Genomic DNA, 17,806 nt, shown 5'->3' on the forward strand with positions numbered 1-17,806 from the left:
TGATTTCACCAAAATCATTTAATTCCTTTGTGAAAAGTAACATGACATCCAAGAACAAATTGTGGACATGACAAGGTAGAAGCCTGAGCCTGTATTGGCTGTTCTCAGGGAGAGCAGGGAGACTGAGACCTGTCTCCTTAAGACTCAGCTGGCCTGAGGGTACACTCCTTGAGTCAGCCTGGCTGGGGCAGGGGGCACCCCTAGCTGCCCGGCTGCCCACCACGGCGGCCACCTTCTCGGTTCCACATCTCATTCTCCTGCCGAAGTCGCTGGTTCTCCGTCCGGAGCCTCTCTACCTCGGCAGCCAGTTCCTCCACTTGGTAACAGGGGCGCCAGTTGGTGCATCCCCGCAGCTGCCGCAGCCTCCTCATCTCCTCCTCAGCTTGGGACAGCCGCCTCTCCAGATCCAGGTAGTCTCGCACCAGTTCCTCCTTGCTGCGGCCCTGCAGGCTCTCGGTGTGATACCGCTCGTAGGCCTCGGAGAAATCCTTCTGCTGGAACTCCCCACGAGCACGGCCCTGCCCGTCACTGTCCCCGGCCTCACTCTCCCCGCTGGAGCCTGGGTGGGAGGCCCCCTGGGGCACATCCAGGTTGGGCTCCTCGGGGTCTCGGTCGTTCATCAGGAACTGGGTGGTGTTGTAGGGTGCTACAGGCTGGCCTTTGGCGAACATCTCCTCTCGGACCCGGGAGGCCCGCTGGCTCTGCCTCTCGTCCCGCTGTTGCTTTTCAGCCCAGCTGAGCTCCAAGTAGGGCCGCCAGTGCCTCTTGCGCTTTGAGGGCCGCCGGCGGTGTTTCTTCCGGGCCAGCATGGCCTCTGCGGAACAAGCCCCTAGGCTCTGGGTGCGGGGACTCCTACCATTCCAGCCCAGGCCACCGCCAGCCCCAGGACCGTCTTCCTCCTCTGAGTGGCTCTCCATCCGAGGGGTCAGGGGCTGGGAACCTCCAGGGTCATGAGGCTCAGGGGATGTTCGGGGGCTCCCACAAGTGCCAGAGATCTGAAGAGAGAGGACAAAGGAGGAAGGATCACAGACGGCCTCTCCCCAGTGGTGGAATCCTTCTCTGTTCACCCAGCCTGAATCCAACCTGCACACCTTCTACAACCATCTGTCAGTTTATGGGCTTACCTGTCTACTGTCTGTCCTCTAACCCTCCCCCAAGCAAACCCATGCTTGGGTTTGGGGAGACCCAGAATCTTGCCTGCATATCTCACTCTGTAATGTCAATACCTGCAACAGTATCTGGCATAGAGTAAACATTCAATAAATACTCTGAAACAGGATGGAAAGTTGCTCATGATGTATTTGCTTGATCAGAAGCCCAAACAGCACTTGCTCTTCCCTCTTTAGAAAGCTTCTCTTACATGGATGGGCCCAGAAATTATTATACTGAGTGAAGTAAGTTAGAGAAATATCATGACACCCCTTAAATGTGCAATCTAGAAAGAAATGATACTAGTGAACTCACCTAGAAAACAGAAACAGACTCACAGACTTAGAAAAAGAAATTTTGGTTGCTGTGGGAAGGATAGTAGGGAGGGATAGTTAGGAGTTTGGAAGGGACATGCATACACAGCTATATTTAAAATGGACAACCAATAAGGACCTACTGTCCAGCACACAGAATTCTGCTCAATGTTATGTGGCAGCTTGGATGCTAGGGGAATTTGGGGGAGAATGGATACATGGATACGAATGCCTTGTGTGTGCTTAGTCGCTCAGTTATGCCCAACTCTCTGCCACCCCATGGACTGTAGCCCGCCAGACTCCTCTGTCCATAGGAGTTTTCAGGCAAGAATACTACAGTGGGTTGCCATTTCTTTCTCCAGATTTTCCCGATCCAAGGATCGAACCCATGCCTCCTGTGTCTCCTGCACTGCAGGTGGGTTCTTTACCACTGAAGTCCAGGTGACGCAAGTGGTTAAAAAAAAATCTGCCTGCCAATGCAGGAGGCATAAGAGACGTAGGTTCTATCCCTGGGTCAGGAAGATCCTCTGGAGGAGGGCATGGTCACCCAATCTAGTATTCTTGCCTGAAAAATCCCATGGATGGAGGAGCCACAGCATCACAAACAGTTGAAGACAACGGAAGTGACTTAGCACAGCATACACACACGTATCGCCGAGTCCCTTTGCTATTCACCCGAAACTATCACAATAGTTAATCAGCTATATTCCAAAACAAAATAAAAAAATTTTTTTAAGAAGAAAATGAAAACTTACCTTTCAGGCAAAGCTAGTTTCCTGGCAAATGCCCTGTACTATCCCACAGAACCCCCTTTTAGAAAGGCCCCAAGCTTAGCGCTTTGCTTAATCTCTGCTGTCACTGTCTTGAACTTCTTAGGAATTTTGAATTAGAAGCCCCACAATCTATGTGGCCAATCCCGCTTCCAGCTATCTGCATAGCTGATTCTTTTTCGTCCCTTAAGGTTTAGTTCCAATGTTAGCTCTTCAGAGGCCCTCCCTGACCATCCTATCTATGTGGCCCCCTCCTCCCCTTCCTAGTGATTCCCTGATATGTGACAGTTAGTGTCCCACTTAGCATTAGCACATTACTATTTACCATCTTTCTCTCCCCTAGAAGAATGGGTCCTGTCTGTTTGGTTCATCACTGTGTCGCTATGCATGGCTCAAGGTGAGTGTTCAATAAATACATATTTAATGACATAAGCCCAGAAGGGGGTGGGGGGACCCAAAAGATATCAGAACACGAGACTCTCTTTTCTGTCACTCCAGGGTGAACGGAGTGTATTTATTCCAGGCAGAAGTTGGAGGGCCAGGAAAGCACTAGGGAGAGGAAGGGCCAATCTCCAGTCTGTAGCCCAGAGAATTCTAGAACTTATCTAAGAGGTAGAAAGGATTCTGTCAAGAGTGTGTGTGTTCATGGCATCTGTTTATCTCTGTCGTGGTGAGGGTGGGAGTACTGAGTGCGGGGGGAGGGGAATGAATTGCTAGAAGTTTGTGGTTTGGGGAATTCTAATAATAACTACTAGCATTAGAACAGTGTTTTATAATGTTTAACACATTATACGTTGTGTTCAGGGATATCTGAGCATGGGTCTATTCAAGCATAGGGTTTGTCCTGGGAGGTGGACACGGTCCTATAAGAGCTGGAGGAGTGTTAACATGCATTTGGGAGACCCCAAAGTCCTCTTCATAATTTGGGATGGGGTATTTTGGGGGGGTGTGTGTATGTTGTTGGTTGTGTTGTATTATTACTTTACCTGCAGAGAGAGTATCAATGACAGGCTGTGTCTCCACCAGTGTCTTGGGCCAACTGAGAGCTTCTGCTCCATCCAGGAAGAGGCAAGGCCACTGGGAAGTCTGAGCTGCGGGGCTTACTTGCGTGTGCACAGTCATCCACCCATTCCCAGCCCTTAGCAAATGTCCTGCAGGAGCTTACCCCCACCCAAGCCAGCCCTGCCCTCAGCCCCACATGCCGCCTCCCTCCTAAAGGCCTGTCCCTCTACCACCATTACCACTACTGCAGGTAAGCTGTGTGATCTGGATGACTCATTTGCCCTCTCTGAACCTGACATGCCATGTACTCCAAGTTAAATAAATCCAGAAAATATACTGGAGGTAGCTAGGTATGGAGGGTCAGAGGGTAAGCATTCCCTCCTTACCTATAGGTAGCTGAGGACTAGGGGAAAAGAATGGGCAAGGTGGGGGCGGTGAGACAGCACACAGGTTGGGAGGCTTTGGGCTCCTGCTGTTGATCAGAAGGTGATGTTCTCTGAGGGCCTGATACAATCTGACTCTCCCCTCTCTCCTGGGTGATTTTCTACCCCCGAAACCCAACCTAAATTACAAACCAATGGCTCAAACTCTTCTCCCTGCTTCAGACTTGGTTCTCAGCCTAGACAAAAATGCAAGGCAGGGTTCTGTTGTTTAAGGCCCTAAGCTTAAATCCTAGGTCTTCTGCTTGCTGGCTGCATGATTCTAGAAAAGGCACTTCAGGGGACTTCCCTCACAGTTCATGCTTCCACTGCAGGAGGTGGGGGTTTGATCCCTGGATTCCTGGTAGGGGAACTAAGATAGGAAAAGGCTGCCTGGCCCGGGCAAGAGGAGGGGAGGTGTGGAAGTAGGTAAGCATTGACAGAAAAGCATTTTTTGAGATAGCATCTGGTATGTTTCTCAGTGCACAGTAGGGACTCATTTAAAAAATACTGGTTTCCCAAATCCACCACCACATCTGAGACAAGAAGCCACAATCCCAGTTGGCAGGATCCACCTTCAGGGCACTAAGGTGGTTGGGAGAATGGGGCTTACCTTGGCCTCCTCCAGGGCAGCTGGTGGTGGTTGGTTTGGAGAAGCCACCTTCTTCTGTTCCCAATCTTTCATCAGAGGCCTTTAACTAGTGACACCTGCTTTAAATAACACAAACTTAAGTCCAGAAGGAGAATTTTCAGGAGGATTCTGGCTGCCCAGCAAATTTTTACCAAGGCAGCGGCAACCATTTGTAGCATCAGACCTACATACCCTCATTTTCAAATAAAGGGCAGGAAGGCTGCCTCCACCCTGGTTTTCACACCTCCAAGCAGGGAGGGGGTCAAATGGGGATCAGGGAACCATCTTTCTAGCCCTGTTCCTCAGGTCCCAGGCCAGGGCTTACATCTTATTCTTCTGAAAGTCACCGAGGCCAAAGCAAGCAGCTAGGCAGCTACAGAGGAGAACCAAAGACGGGGAAAAGACAGCCTGGGGAGGCAAATATACAGCAATGATCTGGAGAGGCAGGGAGTGGAGTGGGTCAGTGGCTCTGACAAGCCTGAGGAGGAGTCCTTTCCCCACTGCCTCCAGAGGCCCCCATCTTGACTGCAACCCCCCACCTCCATTCCGCGCTGGGCTCCAGAAGTCAACGCCCCAAGAGACACGACTGAGACCTGGGCCCAGCCTGGGACTGAGGCCCTTTCATCTACAGGGTTTGGCCGGCTTCCCTCCTCCTTCTCAATGGCAAACAGAAGAAAGGGGCAGTGATGTCTTCGCGCTATAGACAGCTGGGAGGGAAAGCCAACTGGGATAAGGATGGATTCCTTGGAAAGGGGGAAATGATCCGGAAAGGAGATTTTGCAAAGGCAGAACTGACCTATTTGCTGTCAGGGGCTATGCACAGGACTACGTCTGTGTGTCTTTCTGTGCGACCGCCTGTCTGTGCAATTCCAACGCCTCAGCCCTACCCACTACTGCAGCTCTGGTGAAGCCGCTCCGGCACTGAGCTTGGGGGGAGGAGGGGAGGAGGGGAGGAGGCCCTTCCCGGGGGCCCCCTCCCCCCACGGCCCCGCCCGGCAGCGCGGTCCCTGCTGGGGGTTGTAGTTCTTCTACCTGGGGAAGCAGGATCAAGAGCCTGTCACGTCAACAAGCACACAGAAAACTCAAAACCCATCTACCCTTTCGCGAGCGGCATCCCGCGCTCATCGATGTCTCCTTTGATTGGTCCATTCACCTGTCAATATTCTTCCGTTCGTCAACGATTAGCTGTGCGGAAGCACAATCAGACCCGCCTTCCCTACCTCAATTAAAGAGTTCATTGATGGCGTTAATCTTTACTGGGCAGAAAATAGATCCGGCTGAAGGGGGAGGGGCTTGGGCGCGGAGGTATCCTCGGCCCTAGAGGCAGGCGACGAGAAGGATCGGTGGCCGCCGCCGCCATTTTGGGCTGGGAGGAGGCAGCGGAGGGACTCGCTGCGCAGTGAGAGCACCCCATGGGGGGTGGTCCGGGCGCGGGGAGAGGCCGGGCCGAGTGGGCTGCCTGAAGTGGCGGCGCCGGGAGACGGCGGGGAGTGGGACCGGGGGCCGAGGGGGTGCAGGTTTGAGTCTCTCCGGCCGGGCCCGGTCCTCAAACCGTCCCGGCAGCCCCGCAACCTCGCCTCTCACAGAGGGCGGGGTTCTTGGGTAATTACCCCAAATTTCCCGAGACCCCAACTGGGGAGAGACCGGGTGAAACGACTACCCTTTGCTCCTACCACGGGGGCTCTGATCCTGAGGCCGAACTCCGCTAAGTTCTTTCCCCCACCCCCATGCGGCCTGGGTATGGCGGCGAGGCCCGGCGGAGCGGGACCCCCACTTCGATGGGCATGGTGGGGGTGACGCCACATTCCAAAGACTGGCGCCGCGGGGGCGGGTGGAGGTTGCAGCTCCGGCCGCGCGTCCCTTTGGCGTGGCAGTCAGCTGGAGGCTCCAAGTCCGGAGAGCCAGGCGCACCCATCATCTCCCTCCATGCACCAAGGCCACCCCGCGGCCAGGGCTGTAAAAAGGAACAGCCTTCCTCCTACTGTAGCAACCACTAATTGTCCCCAGGGACCAGCTAGTTCGCGGCACGTGCAAATCTCTGAGCGCTCTTGCCCTTGAGATTCCTTCTGTCCAGCCCCGATTCTCAGAACGACCTGACCTCGCACGTCGTCAGCCGCTTTGGGAAACTCCAAAAGTGTGCTGTTCTCTTGAAAGTTTACACCAAAGCGGGGTGGGGTTTTGCCCTTTGCAAAGTTGGGACACAAAGTAACTTGGGAGTCGCCACTGTTCTGGGAATAAAAGTGGAGTGGCCCATTTCGGTTGCTTCAGGAACATCTGTTTGCATTTTGAAATCTGAGCCATAACTTTTACCAAAACCTTTGGAGAAAAGGCCGCCCTCCTAAAGGAAAAAAAGAACTAATTCCAATGTAATCTTTATAAGACTACAGATTCTTTCCAATTTAAAGAACTTTTCTCCCACAAAGGAAGCAAAATGGGGGAGTATTTTGCCACTAATGCATTGTTAGTGGGGAGCCTCCGTTTTGAAATTCCAAGTAATTGAAAGTCACTTCTGTGGATCCCAGATGACCCCCAAAATAGAAATTGCAGTTTTGAGCTACTTCATATGTGTGGTGTTTGAGGGAGTAGGGGAAACCTGCTTTGAAAAAAAAATAAAACAACCTTTTATTACAGTTGTAGCAGCAGCTTAAGGATTGAAGATTGATGTGAAATTTTTTTCTTGAATTGCAGATGAAACAATTTTGTTTCTTACTGCTTGAAATCTAAATTCAGAAAGATTCATAGTTCAGGGGTTGCTTAATGTTGCTAAAAAGTCAGGGAAAATTATGCCCAGGTAAAGTAGAGATAGTGACTGGGTAGTGAACTTTTATCTTTGAGAGTATCTTGTGGTGCAGCTCATGGCTGATCATGGTCAAATCGTTCCTAAGTATTTGGCCTTCATAGCAAAGTTTTTTCAGAGCTGAAGTCCTGTTTCTCCTATTAGTAATTTTTTAAGTTGTAAGAGTGACAACTCCAGAGCTTTAATTATGTTCTGTTTGTCCCTGGGATGTTCTTAGAGAAAGTCTTAGAATTGGATTGCCAAAACATAACGATCACCTTGGATACATTATTAATCTAAAATATGAGCCACTTATCCTAAATAAAGATTTAGTACACTTGATTCATGCTGTAGGTTGACTTGGCCTACCTCATATTCACTTTACACTCTTCAGATCAAGAGAAGATACCAGTTTGGAAAAGCTGACACTTAAGTTGGTAGGAGTTAAACAGTTCTAGCTGAAAGGGGCTTTAAAGCTTATCTTTGTGGTTCAGTTGTCAAGAATGTAATGATGGGGGATCTCAGACTTGTGATTCATCCTCCATTGTGAAGTAATCTAGTTAAACATTTGGAAGCTACTAAGGAGAGTACTCTGCCAGTTGCAGAAATTTTACTCATAAAGGGGAAAGCTTATTGTCTTTTGAGGATGACCCATATGCTTTTCCATTCCTCGATAAGAAAAGTTGGGAATAAAATCAGTTTGTTAATGGTCCCTTGGTTACCTACTGAACGAAACACAGGACTGGAAGTTAGGAACTCCAAGTTCTATTTCTGTGTGTGCTACCACAGACTTGGTTCACTTGGCCAGGAGCCAAGCCCTGAAGATGAGGCCAAACTGGTCATTTTGTTGCTGAGTCTATTGTTTGTCTAATGTTCAACCAGATCTTCAACTTCCTTCTCAGCTCTCCTGTTTGAGATGAGTTGCTTTGTGGTTTATGACAAATTCGACAAACTTTATATGCCTCAGTTTCTTAATTTGAAGTTGATATCAATGCAGCCTCCGTCATAAATACCTTGAATAACTACTCTAGTGGCTGTGTAAACATTTACTTGTTATAACTTAGTTATTTGGGAACCTTAGAACTTCTGCTTCAAAGGTTATTTGGAGCATTTGGGAGGCCTGCTTTCCCAAAGTGTGGCCTTGGTTGCCATGTTCCATCCAAGTAGTTTGAGCAAGGGTCAGTCTCTCAGGGTACCAAGCAGTTGTAACCTCAAGTCCTGAACGGCTTACATTCACCTAATGGCCAGCTCCTGGGGCTATTGGCTGTGTGTAACAGGATTCATTGACAGGAGTGATTCTTTGCAGCAGCCCTATTCAGGATGAAAATTCTTACTCCTGAACTATTTGATTTCCACATTTTTAAATTTTGTGTTTAGTCCTCATCATCCTCTTCTCTCTCTTGTCTCTTTTTAAGTTAAAATGTTTGCTGTTTTAAATACACTTTTAGTAAGCCCTAGAGAGGAAGGCAGAACTGACTTCTTCGACATTTCCTTCCGTCTTCTGGTTTGGTCTTCTGCCTTTGCCTGAATGTTGTCCTGGAGTTATCCAGGTATGCAGAAGTGTGTGCTAAAAGCAGACTTCAGAACTTCAAATTAATCTTCTCTGACACTCTGGAGGCTAGGACAAGTTCTACTGAGTAGCTTAAAAGAGCAGTAATGCTATCGTTTTCTCAAATTGTTGTGTATGGAACACTCTAGAGCTCTCACGTTTTCCTTCAGGAATATCATCTTTGCTCACTGTTGACCCAGAGTTGTTTTTTAACACTTCACAGTCGGTGGATGTATCAAATAGAATGTGTCTTCAGATGAGAGTTTACAATACTCTTCAAGTTTTCGTTCTTTTTGGAAAATGATAAGCCAACTATAACTGTTCTTGGTGCTGTGTCGAGGGAAAGAATCACACTAGCTATTTCAGAAGACTTACCAGCCATTTCTGGTAGCACCTCAACCATTTGAAAGAATTTCGAGGTGTGTAAAAATTTGTTAGTAAACTACTTGGATTATCCCTGCTGTTACCAGTGTTATATCATTTGTCATAATTGAATTGCCTCTCAGTAAAGCCCAGGAAAAACTTTATTTAGGAGGATTTGCAAGAGCTATGTTATTTATCTGCCTTTGTTTTTTCAACAAGAAATGAAATGATGCTGTAAGCTTTCCAACATTCAAAGACAACTGGGAGGAATTGGCAAAATATTGAATCTTTGCTTTCTAGACCATATATTTTGTCTTACAGATCCCACTCTTCCGGGCCTGAATTTGACATTTTCTTTTAGAAATTACTTTTCATTTCTAGCAACAGCCCTTTACACTTTACATGAGAAAAGATAGTAAAGTGGAATTTTATTACAATCTTGCTTGAGAAATGGGGGAAATAATTCTTGAAAACCAACAAACTCAGGTGTACCTAGGTACAAATATAGTACTCTTACTTTCGCCAGCTTTTCCATCACAGTTATATTTGTTTCTAGCTGTTGGTGTAAGTGGCCAGGGGACACCTATAATACATTACCAAATATTTGGCAGAACATTGGTTTTCTGAAGTAGACTATTTAGTTGTGGATTTTGCTTATTTCTGTAGATTTCTTTGATTTCTCTTTTGAATTCACCAGGATAAAGTATATTTATTTGCATTTCCCCAAGCAAAGGAGTTTTATTTTACTCTGAACAAAGTGAAAGTTAAAATACTGATCAAGTGGGCAATTGCTCTGGTCTTAAAAAGAACCAGTGATAATATCAATGATACCTTACTCTTGTATAGACTGTTTTCATGCTGTCTCTAATCCTTGCAGCAGTTATGTAATGTAGGCACAGCCCCATTTTGCTGATGAAGAATGAGGCTCTGAGAGTGTTAAGGCTTACACTGCTAGTATATATCAAAGGTAGAACTAGGAGCCTGGTGTTTTGACTCTTTAGTCTGGTCTAATTTTGTGTTTCCTCTCTTTAGAAAAACCTTGTCTATTTTTCTGAACTAAACCAATCTGAAACTCCCTGGCTTTCCCACTCAAGCAGAAATCAGGGCTCTATCTCCTGAGGGCCACTTTAGGTTATAGGCTAGCCCAAGAAAAGTTTTCCTTAGCTCAAAGGAGGATTAAGCTGCCCAGCCAGCTGTCTCCAAAGTTTGGGAAGTGCTTTGCCCTTGCTGGATACCCAGACCTCAGTAAAAGAGAACTACTGAAATTGCTAATGTGTAAGCATGATCTTTTGAACAGCTTATTTAAATTGTTTAGCAGAAATGGCTTTAGTGAATGGCTAGAGTGGACTTGAGGATCATTTGTCATGATCCTGGTAGTATAGGGAATTCGGAGTCTTCCCTCTGGCCCGGCAGCAGTATGCTAGTCAAGTGTTTCACCTAGAAAGTGTTGATAGAAAATTGAAATTTTGCAGAAACCTCATCATGCTAAGAACATTTTAAATGCAATAAATACCATAAAATGCAAGTGCCTTTGAAAGCAAAATTCAGAGTTGCCTATCTCAAGGTAAATCAAAGTAAATTATGACAATTACTTTAAATTTGTATAATCTGAGACTGGATTGAATGTATCTCCTAAAACATAACACTTTTTTTTTTCCCTGATGATCAGTGCACTACAAGTCTTTCTAAGACTAATAGGAAAACAAGATCTTTATACTTAAACCTATCTTATTAAGAGGAGGTTCTGAAATCAAGAGGCCATCGCTGCTGCATCCCATGTATGCAGTCAGAATGAGGCTCCTGCTTGTGCAGTGTAAAGCCAGAGGGCAGTGTTGCTGCTGTTCCAAGCAGCCGTTTCTGGGACTCCTGTATGACGTCATGGCAGAAGGAAAATTAAAAACACGAAAACTATTTCAAAATAGACTTTTAATGTAGTTTTTAGGCCAAAGGAAAAGCTGATCATACATTGTCTCCAGTGGACCATCTGCCAGAATAGGGCCACCTCAATCCAGCTTTGAAGGCCCTGAGTCAGTCTTAACCGCCATGATTTCCCTTGATTCATGGATTTGTGTATGCTTCTCACACATCATAAGGCACATTTCACTCTTGAAGTTCCCACCACCTCCACTATTTCATTTAGCTGCAAAAGCAAGCTTCCCAGTGGGAGTCTCCGCCCCCCACCCCTGCTCCCCCAAGGGTTCTTAATCTTCAAGGAGTTTGAGAATTTCATGATTCTCTAGAACCCTCTCTCCAGAAGTACCTACACATAATACAAGCCTACATACAATTCCATGGGGCTCACAGATTCGAAGGCCCCCTATGTTTCTGAGGAACCAGGTGAAAGAAGCCTTGTGCTAGTGATTTGAGCAATGCATTTGGTCTAGGGAAACGCAGAGGGCAGGTAAAGATGGGCTGGGTAACCATGATAACAGGAGGGAACAGTCAGTTTCAATTTTGACTTGGGGGCAGAAACGAATTCCCAGGGCCTCCTGCACTTTGAAGAGCAGAACTACTTAAGGACTAAGCAGCTATCAGCAGTTTAGAAGACTGAGAATAGGGGCTGTATAGGGATGGTGCAGGGCTCCCACTTGGCCCCCCCCCAAGGACTTAATTTAGCTCAAGCAGAAGCTTTACATTTTATTTGCAGTGAGGGGGCATTTCTAGTTTTAGTTTGAGTCTCATGGAAAGGTGGACAGCTCCTATTCCTTTTCTTGATATAGGGAGCACTTAAGTATTGGGCATTTAGAGTTAAGTCCTTGGACTGCTCCAAATGGTCATTTCCTCTATAAATATAATATTCCCTAGCTCTGAATATTTTAACATAAAGAGCTGCCTCACAACTGTTTATTCAACCATTGCTTGCACTAAGAAAGCAAGACAAGTGCCTTTCCCAGGCATCCAAGGACTCCTTCCAGCCTTACGGGAGGAGGGGGAAATTACTAAAAACCCACTTGTAGGAGTGAAATGAGGCTGTCAGTTGTCCAACCTGACAAATGGCCAAATTAGGTTTACATTTTTGTTAATAGACTTTTGAATGGCTATTGAGAAGCAGAATTAAATTTTAAGCTGCTGATCATAGTTACTTCCTACTCCCCAAACACCCAACACTGGTTTATTTCTCCAGCATCAAGAAAGAAAATGAAGGCACTAGAAAACAACACACTTAAGTATTGAAGATAATTAAATCTTTATATTTTGCTGGAACTATATATTGTAGCACACTAAAACCCATTCAAGGGAAAACGGGGCAAACTGAATAAGGTTTGTTTTTGAAAATGGACAAATTAAATGCTTCCTTTACCCCTCCCCCCAATGCAATCACATAAATCAGTATTTGAATTAGCTCTAGAAATCACACAAACTATGTTACATTTACAAATATTTATTATAACTAGAATGAATTTAATGGTTCTCAGATTTGGCCACCTTATAGCTCCATTTAAGGAGATTCTTAACAGAAAACTGCATTATAACCTGGTCAAGTTACTTACACATTAAAAAAGAAAAAAACTCCTAAAAAGGAAAACAAGGAAAGCAACCCTTCAGTTTCACATAATTAAAGAACAGGAGAAAGCACACAAGCTACATCATAGCTAAATTGACCGAACCAACCAAAGCCAGGGGGGATTTCTTTTCTGATTATGTGTCATAAAAAGGTCCACTGTCTTATATACACATGTATATAATGTTACATTCCATCACTGTAAAAAGTCCCCTTTGCCCCCTCCCCCGGAAAAGTTTCAGTCTAGTCTCCAAAGTTGGACAGCGGCGCTCGCTCCTGCTGCCGGTGCAGTTCGTTCTCCGTCAGCAGCTGGAGGTTTTCCGCGCGCAGCCGGTCCAGCTCCAGCTCCAGCTCCCGCACACGCGCGTCGTCGCCGTCCAGCCGCTGGCTTTCCAGCCGCAGCCGATTATTCTCGTCCTCCATACGCGAGAGGCACTTCTCCAGCTCTAGGTACTCTTTGATGAGCTCCTGCTTGCTCATGTTCTGCAGGCTCTCCGCGTGGTACCGCTCATAGGTCTCCGAGAAGTCCCGCTGCAGAAACTCGCTGCCGTCTCCTCCCATCCCGTCGCTGCCCCCATCCTCCTCGCCCGCTTCTTCCATAAAGTCCTCATCGCTGGTGTCGTCGGATTTGGCAGCGGCCCGTTTGGGATAGAGGCCGGTTTTAAGATCCGGCTCCTCCTGGTCGTGGTCATCCATGAGGAACTGCGTGGTGTTATAGGGAGCAACTGGCTGGCCCTTGGCGAACATCTCGGCTCGAATCCTCGAAGCTCGCAGGCTCTGTTTCTCATCGAACTTTTTCTTCTCCTCCCAGGTCAGCGTATAGTACGGTTTCCAAAGCCGCTTCTTCTTGGAGGGGCGTCTCCTATGTTTTTTCTTGCCCACCTGTCTCTGCTGCGGGGGAGCTCCGCCAGCGGACAAGTCGTCCCCATTCTGGCCCTTCTCACCCGCTTCCGGACAGCTGGATTCTGGGCAGACCTGGGTCTTAAGGGGAGACGGCTGGGGTTCCAGGCTCCCTTCCCCCCCGTGCCCTGGAGAGCCACCCGACTTGGGGGACGCTCTCGATTGCCACCTACTGTCTTCCTCCGGCACCCGCTCCTCCGCGCCTGGGGGGCGATCAGGGTTCCGTTCTTCATGGACAGCAACAGCACCTGTACAGTTGCTAGTTTGAGGCTGGTGCTGAAACTCTGACAAGAGTGGCTCGGCCATTGCTAATAGAATCTTCTTCTCGAAGTTTGAAGAATGTTGGCTGTAAGTCCTTAAGGAAAAAAAGGTTTGCTTTTCTCTGCAAAAATGTCCAACACAGTCCTCTTCGGTCTGTAATTCCTGCAGTGATGCCTTTAGCCAGTCCTTCTGTCAGCAAACTCCAATTGCAATTTGGGGGCGCTCAAGTCAATAAAGGGTTAAGCGCCCAGAGCGCGGCTAGATAGCGGGTCCAAGGGGGTGCAGCAGCAGGAACAGTACGTAATGTGCAGAGGGGGTGGGCTTCAAGCCTTCCCGCAGACCGCCCCCGCGATCGAGAAGTTGGTGGGCAAAAAGATTAGGTTAAATCCAATGGGTTAAACCCAGCCCCGAAGGGGTTAAAACTACCCGATGACGCTGACTCCAAGGGGCCGGATCCACAAAGGGTTAAATCCCCTGCCGCAGAGCCCACAGGGGGTTAAAGTCCCAAAGCCACCTCCTCCCACTTCCACGGGTGTCGCTCCAAGCCGAGCTCCCCGTTCCCTAGGCCCGGCCGGAGCCTCAGCCGAGGACAGACAAACTCATCTCCCCTTTGGCTCGATGCTCTCTGCTCAGCTCAGTTCTCCTCCGCCTCCTCCTCTTTTTCCTCCCTCCCTTCTCCCCCTTCCGACAGCTCCTCTTCCGCCTCCTCCCCCAACTTCCCCTCCCAACCTGCCTCTCCACCTGCCAACTTCCAACTGCTGCCTCCCAACCCTCTGCGCCCCTTTTATATAGAAGCCGGTCCGCCCCGCCCATGCGCATGCGTGACTGAGTCCCCATCGCAGGAAGATGGGAGTCGTAGTTCCCATCTTTCAGGCCCGCCGTCCTTGCGCGCCGTGCGACGTAGCCAATCCCAGGACGCGTAGGGGGCGTTTTCCGGGCCGCCTCCTTCCATCGCTTATCCCTCGCTAGAGAAACGTGAGAGCCCATTGGTCAAAAGGCACACGTCTCGCCGAGGAAGGAAGGCCAATCGCAGAGAAGATGGGGCGGGTTCTGGACCATACCATTCTGCTTCAGGAATACAAGAAGATTCGATGGCCTGTGAGGGCCTGCACAGAATATTTTTATGAAAAGGTGCGTCTTAAAGGTTATTATCCTAGTCTTTTCTCAGCGGAAAGGTTCTGAAGATCACAAACATTTGTTAACTTAAGCGAGAATGGTTTACCCCTAAAAAGTAGTCCCTAAAGTGTAAACGAGTATTTAATTCTGTAAATAGAGATGTTGATCCATGGCTATTAATTCTCGATTCTTAAGATTACAAGAATGGCTTCAAGGTGTTGATTAGTGACTGGGATTGACGTTTGCGGAAGGATATTGCGAACACTTTTTTGTTGTTGTTAAAAAAAAGCGCATGAAGAGGTAAACAAATGAAGAATAAAAAGTGCCGCCTTAAAGGGACAGTGTGACTGCCTTACGGCAGCAACCTCTGACTAGGCCTCGGAAGATGAGAAAGCAGGTTCGAGTCCCGGGTGACGTCCACTCCCGGACTACGCTGGGACCCTTAGCGGAAAGTGGCGGAGTCCCAGGCCCAGCGTAGTTTTTCACGGCCGCCCCCGCCCAGGGGCCAGTGCAAAATGGTGGGCCGTGGCTGATTTCTCTCGTCGGCGCCGGAAAGTGCTGGGTGTGCGCCCTGGGATCCCCCGAGACCCCGGGATGTAAGGCCTCGCTTCCCTTCTCCCTTACCGGGCCTCAGCTTCTATCGAAGAAAATGGCCTCCTGGGGCCCTCTTGGTCTGTGCAGTTGGGAATCGACCATGAAATTTTCCTGAGCCTGGATGGGAGTCCAGGGCAGCGGATGAGCCTCTTTGTTGGGGGAGGGGTTTGAAATTAATCCTGAGTTGAAATAATCAACCCTGGCTACTCGAGAGAGAAGTCACAGACTGGAAAGAATCACCCACTGAGGCTCTTCCTCGTCAGTGGACGCTGGGCAACACCGGCAGGGAGGCAAGAGCCAGAGGCTTCCCTGAGGAGGAAACCTTGCCCAGAAATGGGGGCAGAGGGATTCTGGCCCAGAACTGTGGGACAGATTCATGGGGGGCGGGGAGGGGGTAGGGCGGCGCGCTACATAACTCTCCTTGTGAAAATTCTCCAGATTCCAGGCTTCCGCCCAAAGGACAGGGGCTGAGGGCCAGGAGTAGCCGAAACCCTCCACTCAAATCACTTAGGTCTACAATCTTTCATGCTGCAGTCCATGGGGTCGCAGAGTCGGACACTACTGAGCGACCGAACTGAACTGAAAATCTTACTGTAATCTCAGTTTTTCCCATTTGCCACACACCGTGACTCCTGTTTCTTCATCAACAGCCCTGTCTTATATTCCAGCCGCTTTCCACCGCACAGCGTTCCTTTGCACACAGAACCATTTGCTCCTCCACAGCCCAGTGAGTTAGGCAGGGTAGGGATTCTTGTCTCCATTTTAGAGATAAGGAATCTCTGAAGCTCAGAAATTAAGTGACTTGTCCAAGGTCACATGACAATTAAGTGACACTTTCGGCTAAAGCGAAGGTCTCTGTGACTCCGTGCTGTTTTTCTATCACAAACACAAAAGTCCCTTTTTTTGTAAGAACTCTGGATTTAGTTCCTTTCCATCTGCAACACTTTCAGCCAACTTCTGGCCCTCTTTTTCTTTCCTTTTTTTTTTTTTTTTGCCTCACCTGGAGGCATGTGGGATCTTAGTTCCCCCACTAAGGAAAGAACCCGGCTCCCTACAATGGAAACAGTCTTAACCGATGGACCGTCAGGTTAATCTCACATTGGATAAGAAGGCACAATGGTGAGTAAAATTTCATCCGTGCTACTCAAGGACTGTGTAGAGAGGCCATCAAACCTACGGTAAGCCAAAATGGCAGATGATGAAAATCCTGATAGGAGCTTGTGAGCCAGCTTGCTTAGGAGTTAAGAATTGTGGACATGTTTCATGGAGGAGGTGACTTCGTGGCTGTCTAAAACACGAAGCATTTTCAGGCAGAGTGGCATGAGCAGGACATTTATGACGAGTAGGCGTCTTGTCCCAAGACAGGACTTGTCTGGGGATTCAGGAGTGGTTTTGTGGGGAAGTGGTCATGGGCATGCCCAGAGGGAGAGGCAAGCAAGAGTGACCCTGAGGCACATCCAGATGTTTTGAGATGGAACATCCTAGCCTGTCTTCCCTGAGAACTCAGGTCTTTCTGAAAACCTGCCCCTCTCGTGTGCTGCTTCATCAGTCATGCAAGAAGCTTCGCAGGAGCAAGAGCTTCTCCTCAACAGTGGGAGTTCCCTGAGGAAAAGTTTTTGGAGAGAACTCGACTGGGAGTCAGAGACCTCAAAACTGTTACATTTTCAGACTCCAAAGGACTCCTGGGTACCCTCAGTTGGGATTTGGAAGGTACAACTGAGCCCAGCCTCAGTCTATTGGTTTCAGCTGTATGGGCTCATTTGTTCTACTAGGGGAGGAGTGGTCAAACTGACAGGTTGTGGAATTCCAGAATTCTATGAAACAAGAGGCCACGCACCTTGATATTAGGTAGGCATTTTGTCATTAATGTCCTGGTCATCAATCCCCAGGACTGCCTTATGGTGAAAAGGTCTTCATCGCTATTTCACAAACAAGGCAACCTAGGATCAGAGCAGAGTCCTGCCCAAGTCACACTGCGAGTATGCCCAAGTGGTGGCGCTGGCTTCCGCTTACATCCCCAGCACCAGTTTGGCCCCTCTTCCTTTGCCCTCCAGTTGTTCATCCCTAACACAGGGATTAACTCAAAATTTCGTAGCCCCAGCAGCCAGCGGCTCCTAGAGGTCTCTGCTCAGTTTGGCACTGGACCCACCCCGACGGGAGCCGCGGGGACGACGCTCCCGCCGTCCTTGGCTTTCCAGAAAGTTCCCTGGGAAAGCCCGAGCGCAGAGGTCACAAGGGGAGAGCAGCTGAGGAGGGGGAAGCGGGCAGTGGGCACTTCCGGGGCCCAGATCGCGGCCCCCGACCCTACGCCGGGCGCGCGGAGCAGGGAGTAGCCGCCCTTCCCTTCGGGCGGGAACGGAGCCTGGGCCCGAGCCCGCCGTACTCCTCTCCTCCCGCCGCCCCTGGCTCGCAGCTTTCCCCCCCACAGTCCCCACCCACGACGGGGCAGGGGGCGGGGCC

General features: G+C 48.8%; 2 protein-coding genes across 7 annotated transcripts; both read right to left on the reverse strand.

Moving 5' to 3' along the window:
• On the reverse strand, positions 1–6,080 carry HEXIM2 (HEXIM P-TEFb complex subunit 2). 6 transcript variants are annotated; one of them, XM_086357280.1, is made up of 3 exons: positions 5,439–6,080; positions 4,268–4,362; positions 1–995 (listed from the first exon to the last, which is right to left on the reverse strand). In XM_086357280.1, the coding sequence occupies exons 2-3, from the start codon at positions 4,337–4,339 to the stop codon at positions 201–203; spliced, it is 867 nt and encodes a 288-aa protein (XP_086213406.1). In that variant the 5' UTR covers positions 4,340–4,362; positions 5,439–6,080; the 3' UTR covers positions 1–200. The 6 variants fall into 6 exon arrangements, with proteins under 6 accessions (XP_086213406.1, XP_086213407.1, XP_086213403.1 ...); XM_086357281.1 differs by having other exon boundaries at positions 4,268–4,365; XM_086357277.1 differs by having other exon boundaries at positions 5,383–6,080.
• Positions 6,081–12,143: 6,063 nt separating this feature from the next.
• Positions 12,144–17,425, reverse strand: HEXIM1 (HEXIM P-TEFb complex subunit 1). Its single transcript, XM_086357274.1, has one exon. The coding sequence runs from the start codon at positions 13,679–13,681 to the stop codon at positions 12,719–12,721; it is 963 nt and encodes a 320-aa protein (XP_086213400.1). The 5' UTR covers positions 13,682–17,425; the 3' UTR covers positions 12,144–12,718.
• Positions 17,426–17,806: the final 381 nt, after the last annotated feature.

This window comes from Bos grunniens, chromosome 19, assembly GCF_055505025.1.
Source record: "Bos grunniens cultivar Pamir isolate PY7600 chromosome 19, Bosgru_T2T1.0, whole genome shotgun sequence".
In the NCBI taxonomy this organism is placed as follows: Eukaryota; Metazoa; Chordata; class Mammalia; order Artiodactyla; family Bovidae; genus Bos; species Bos grunniens.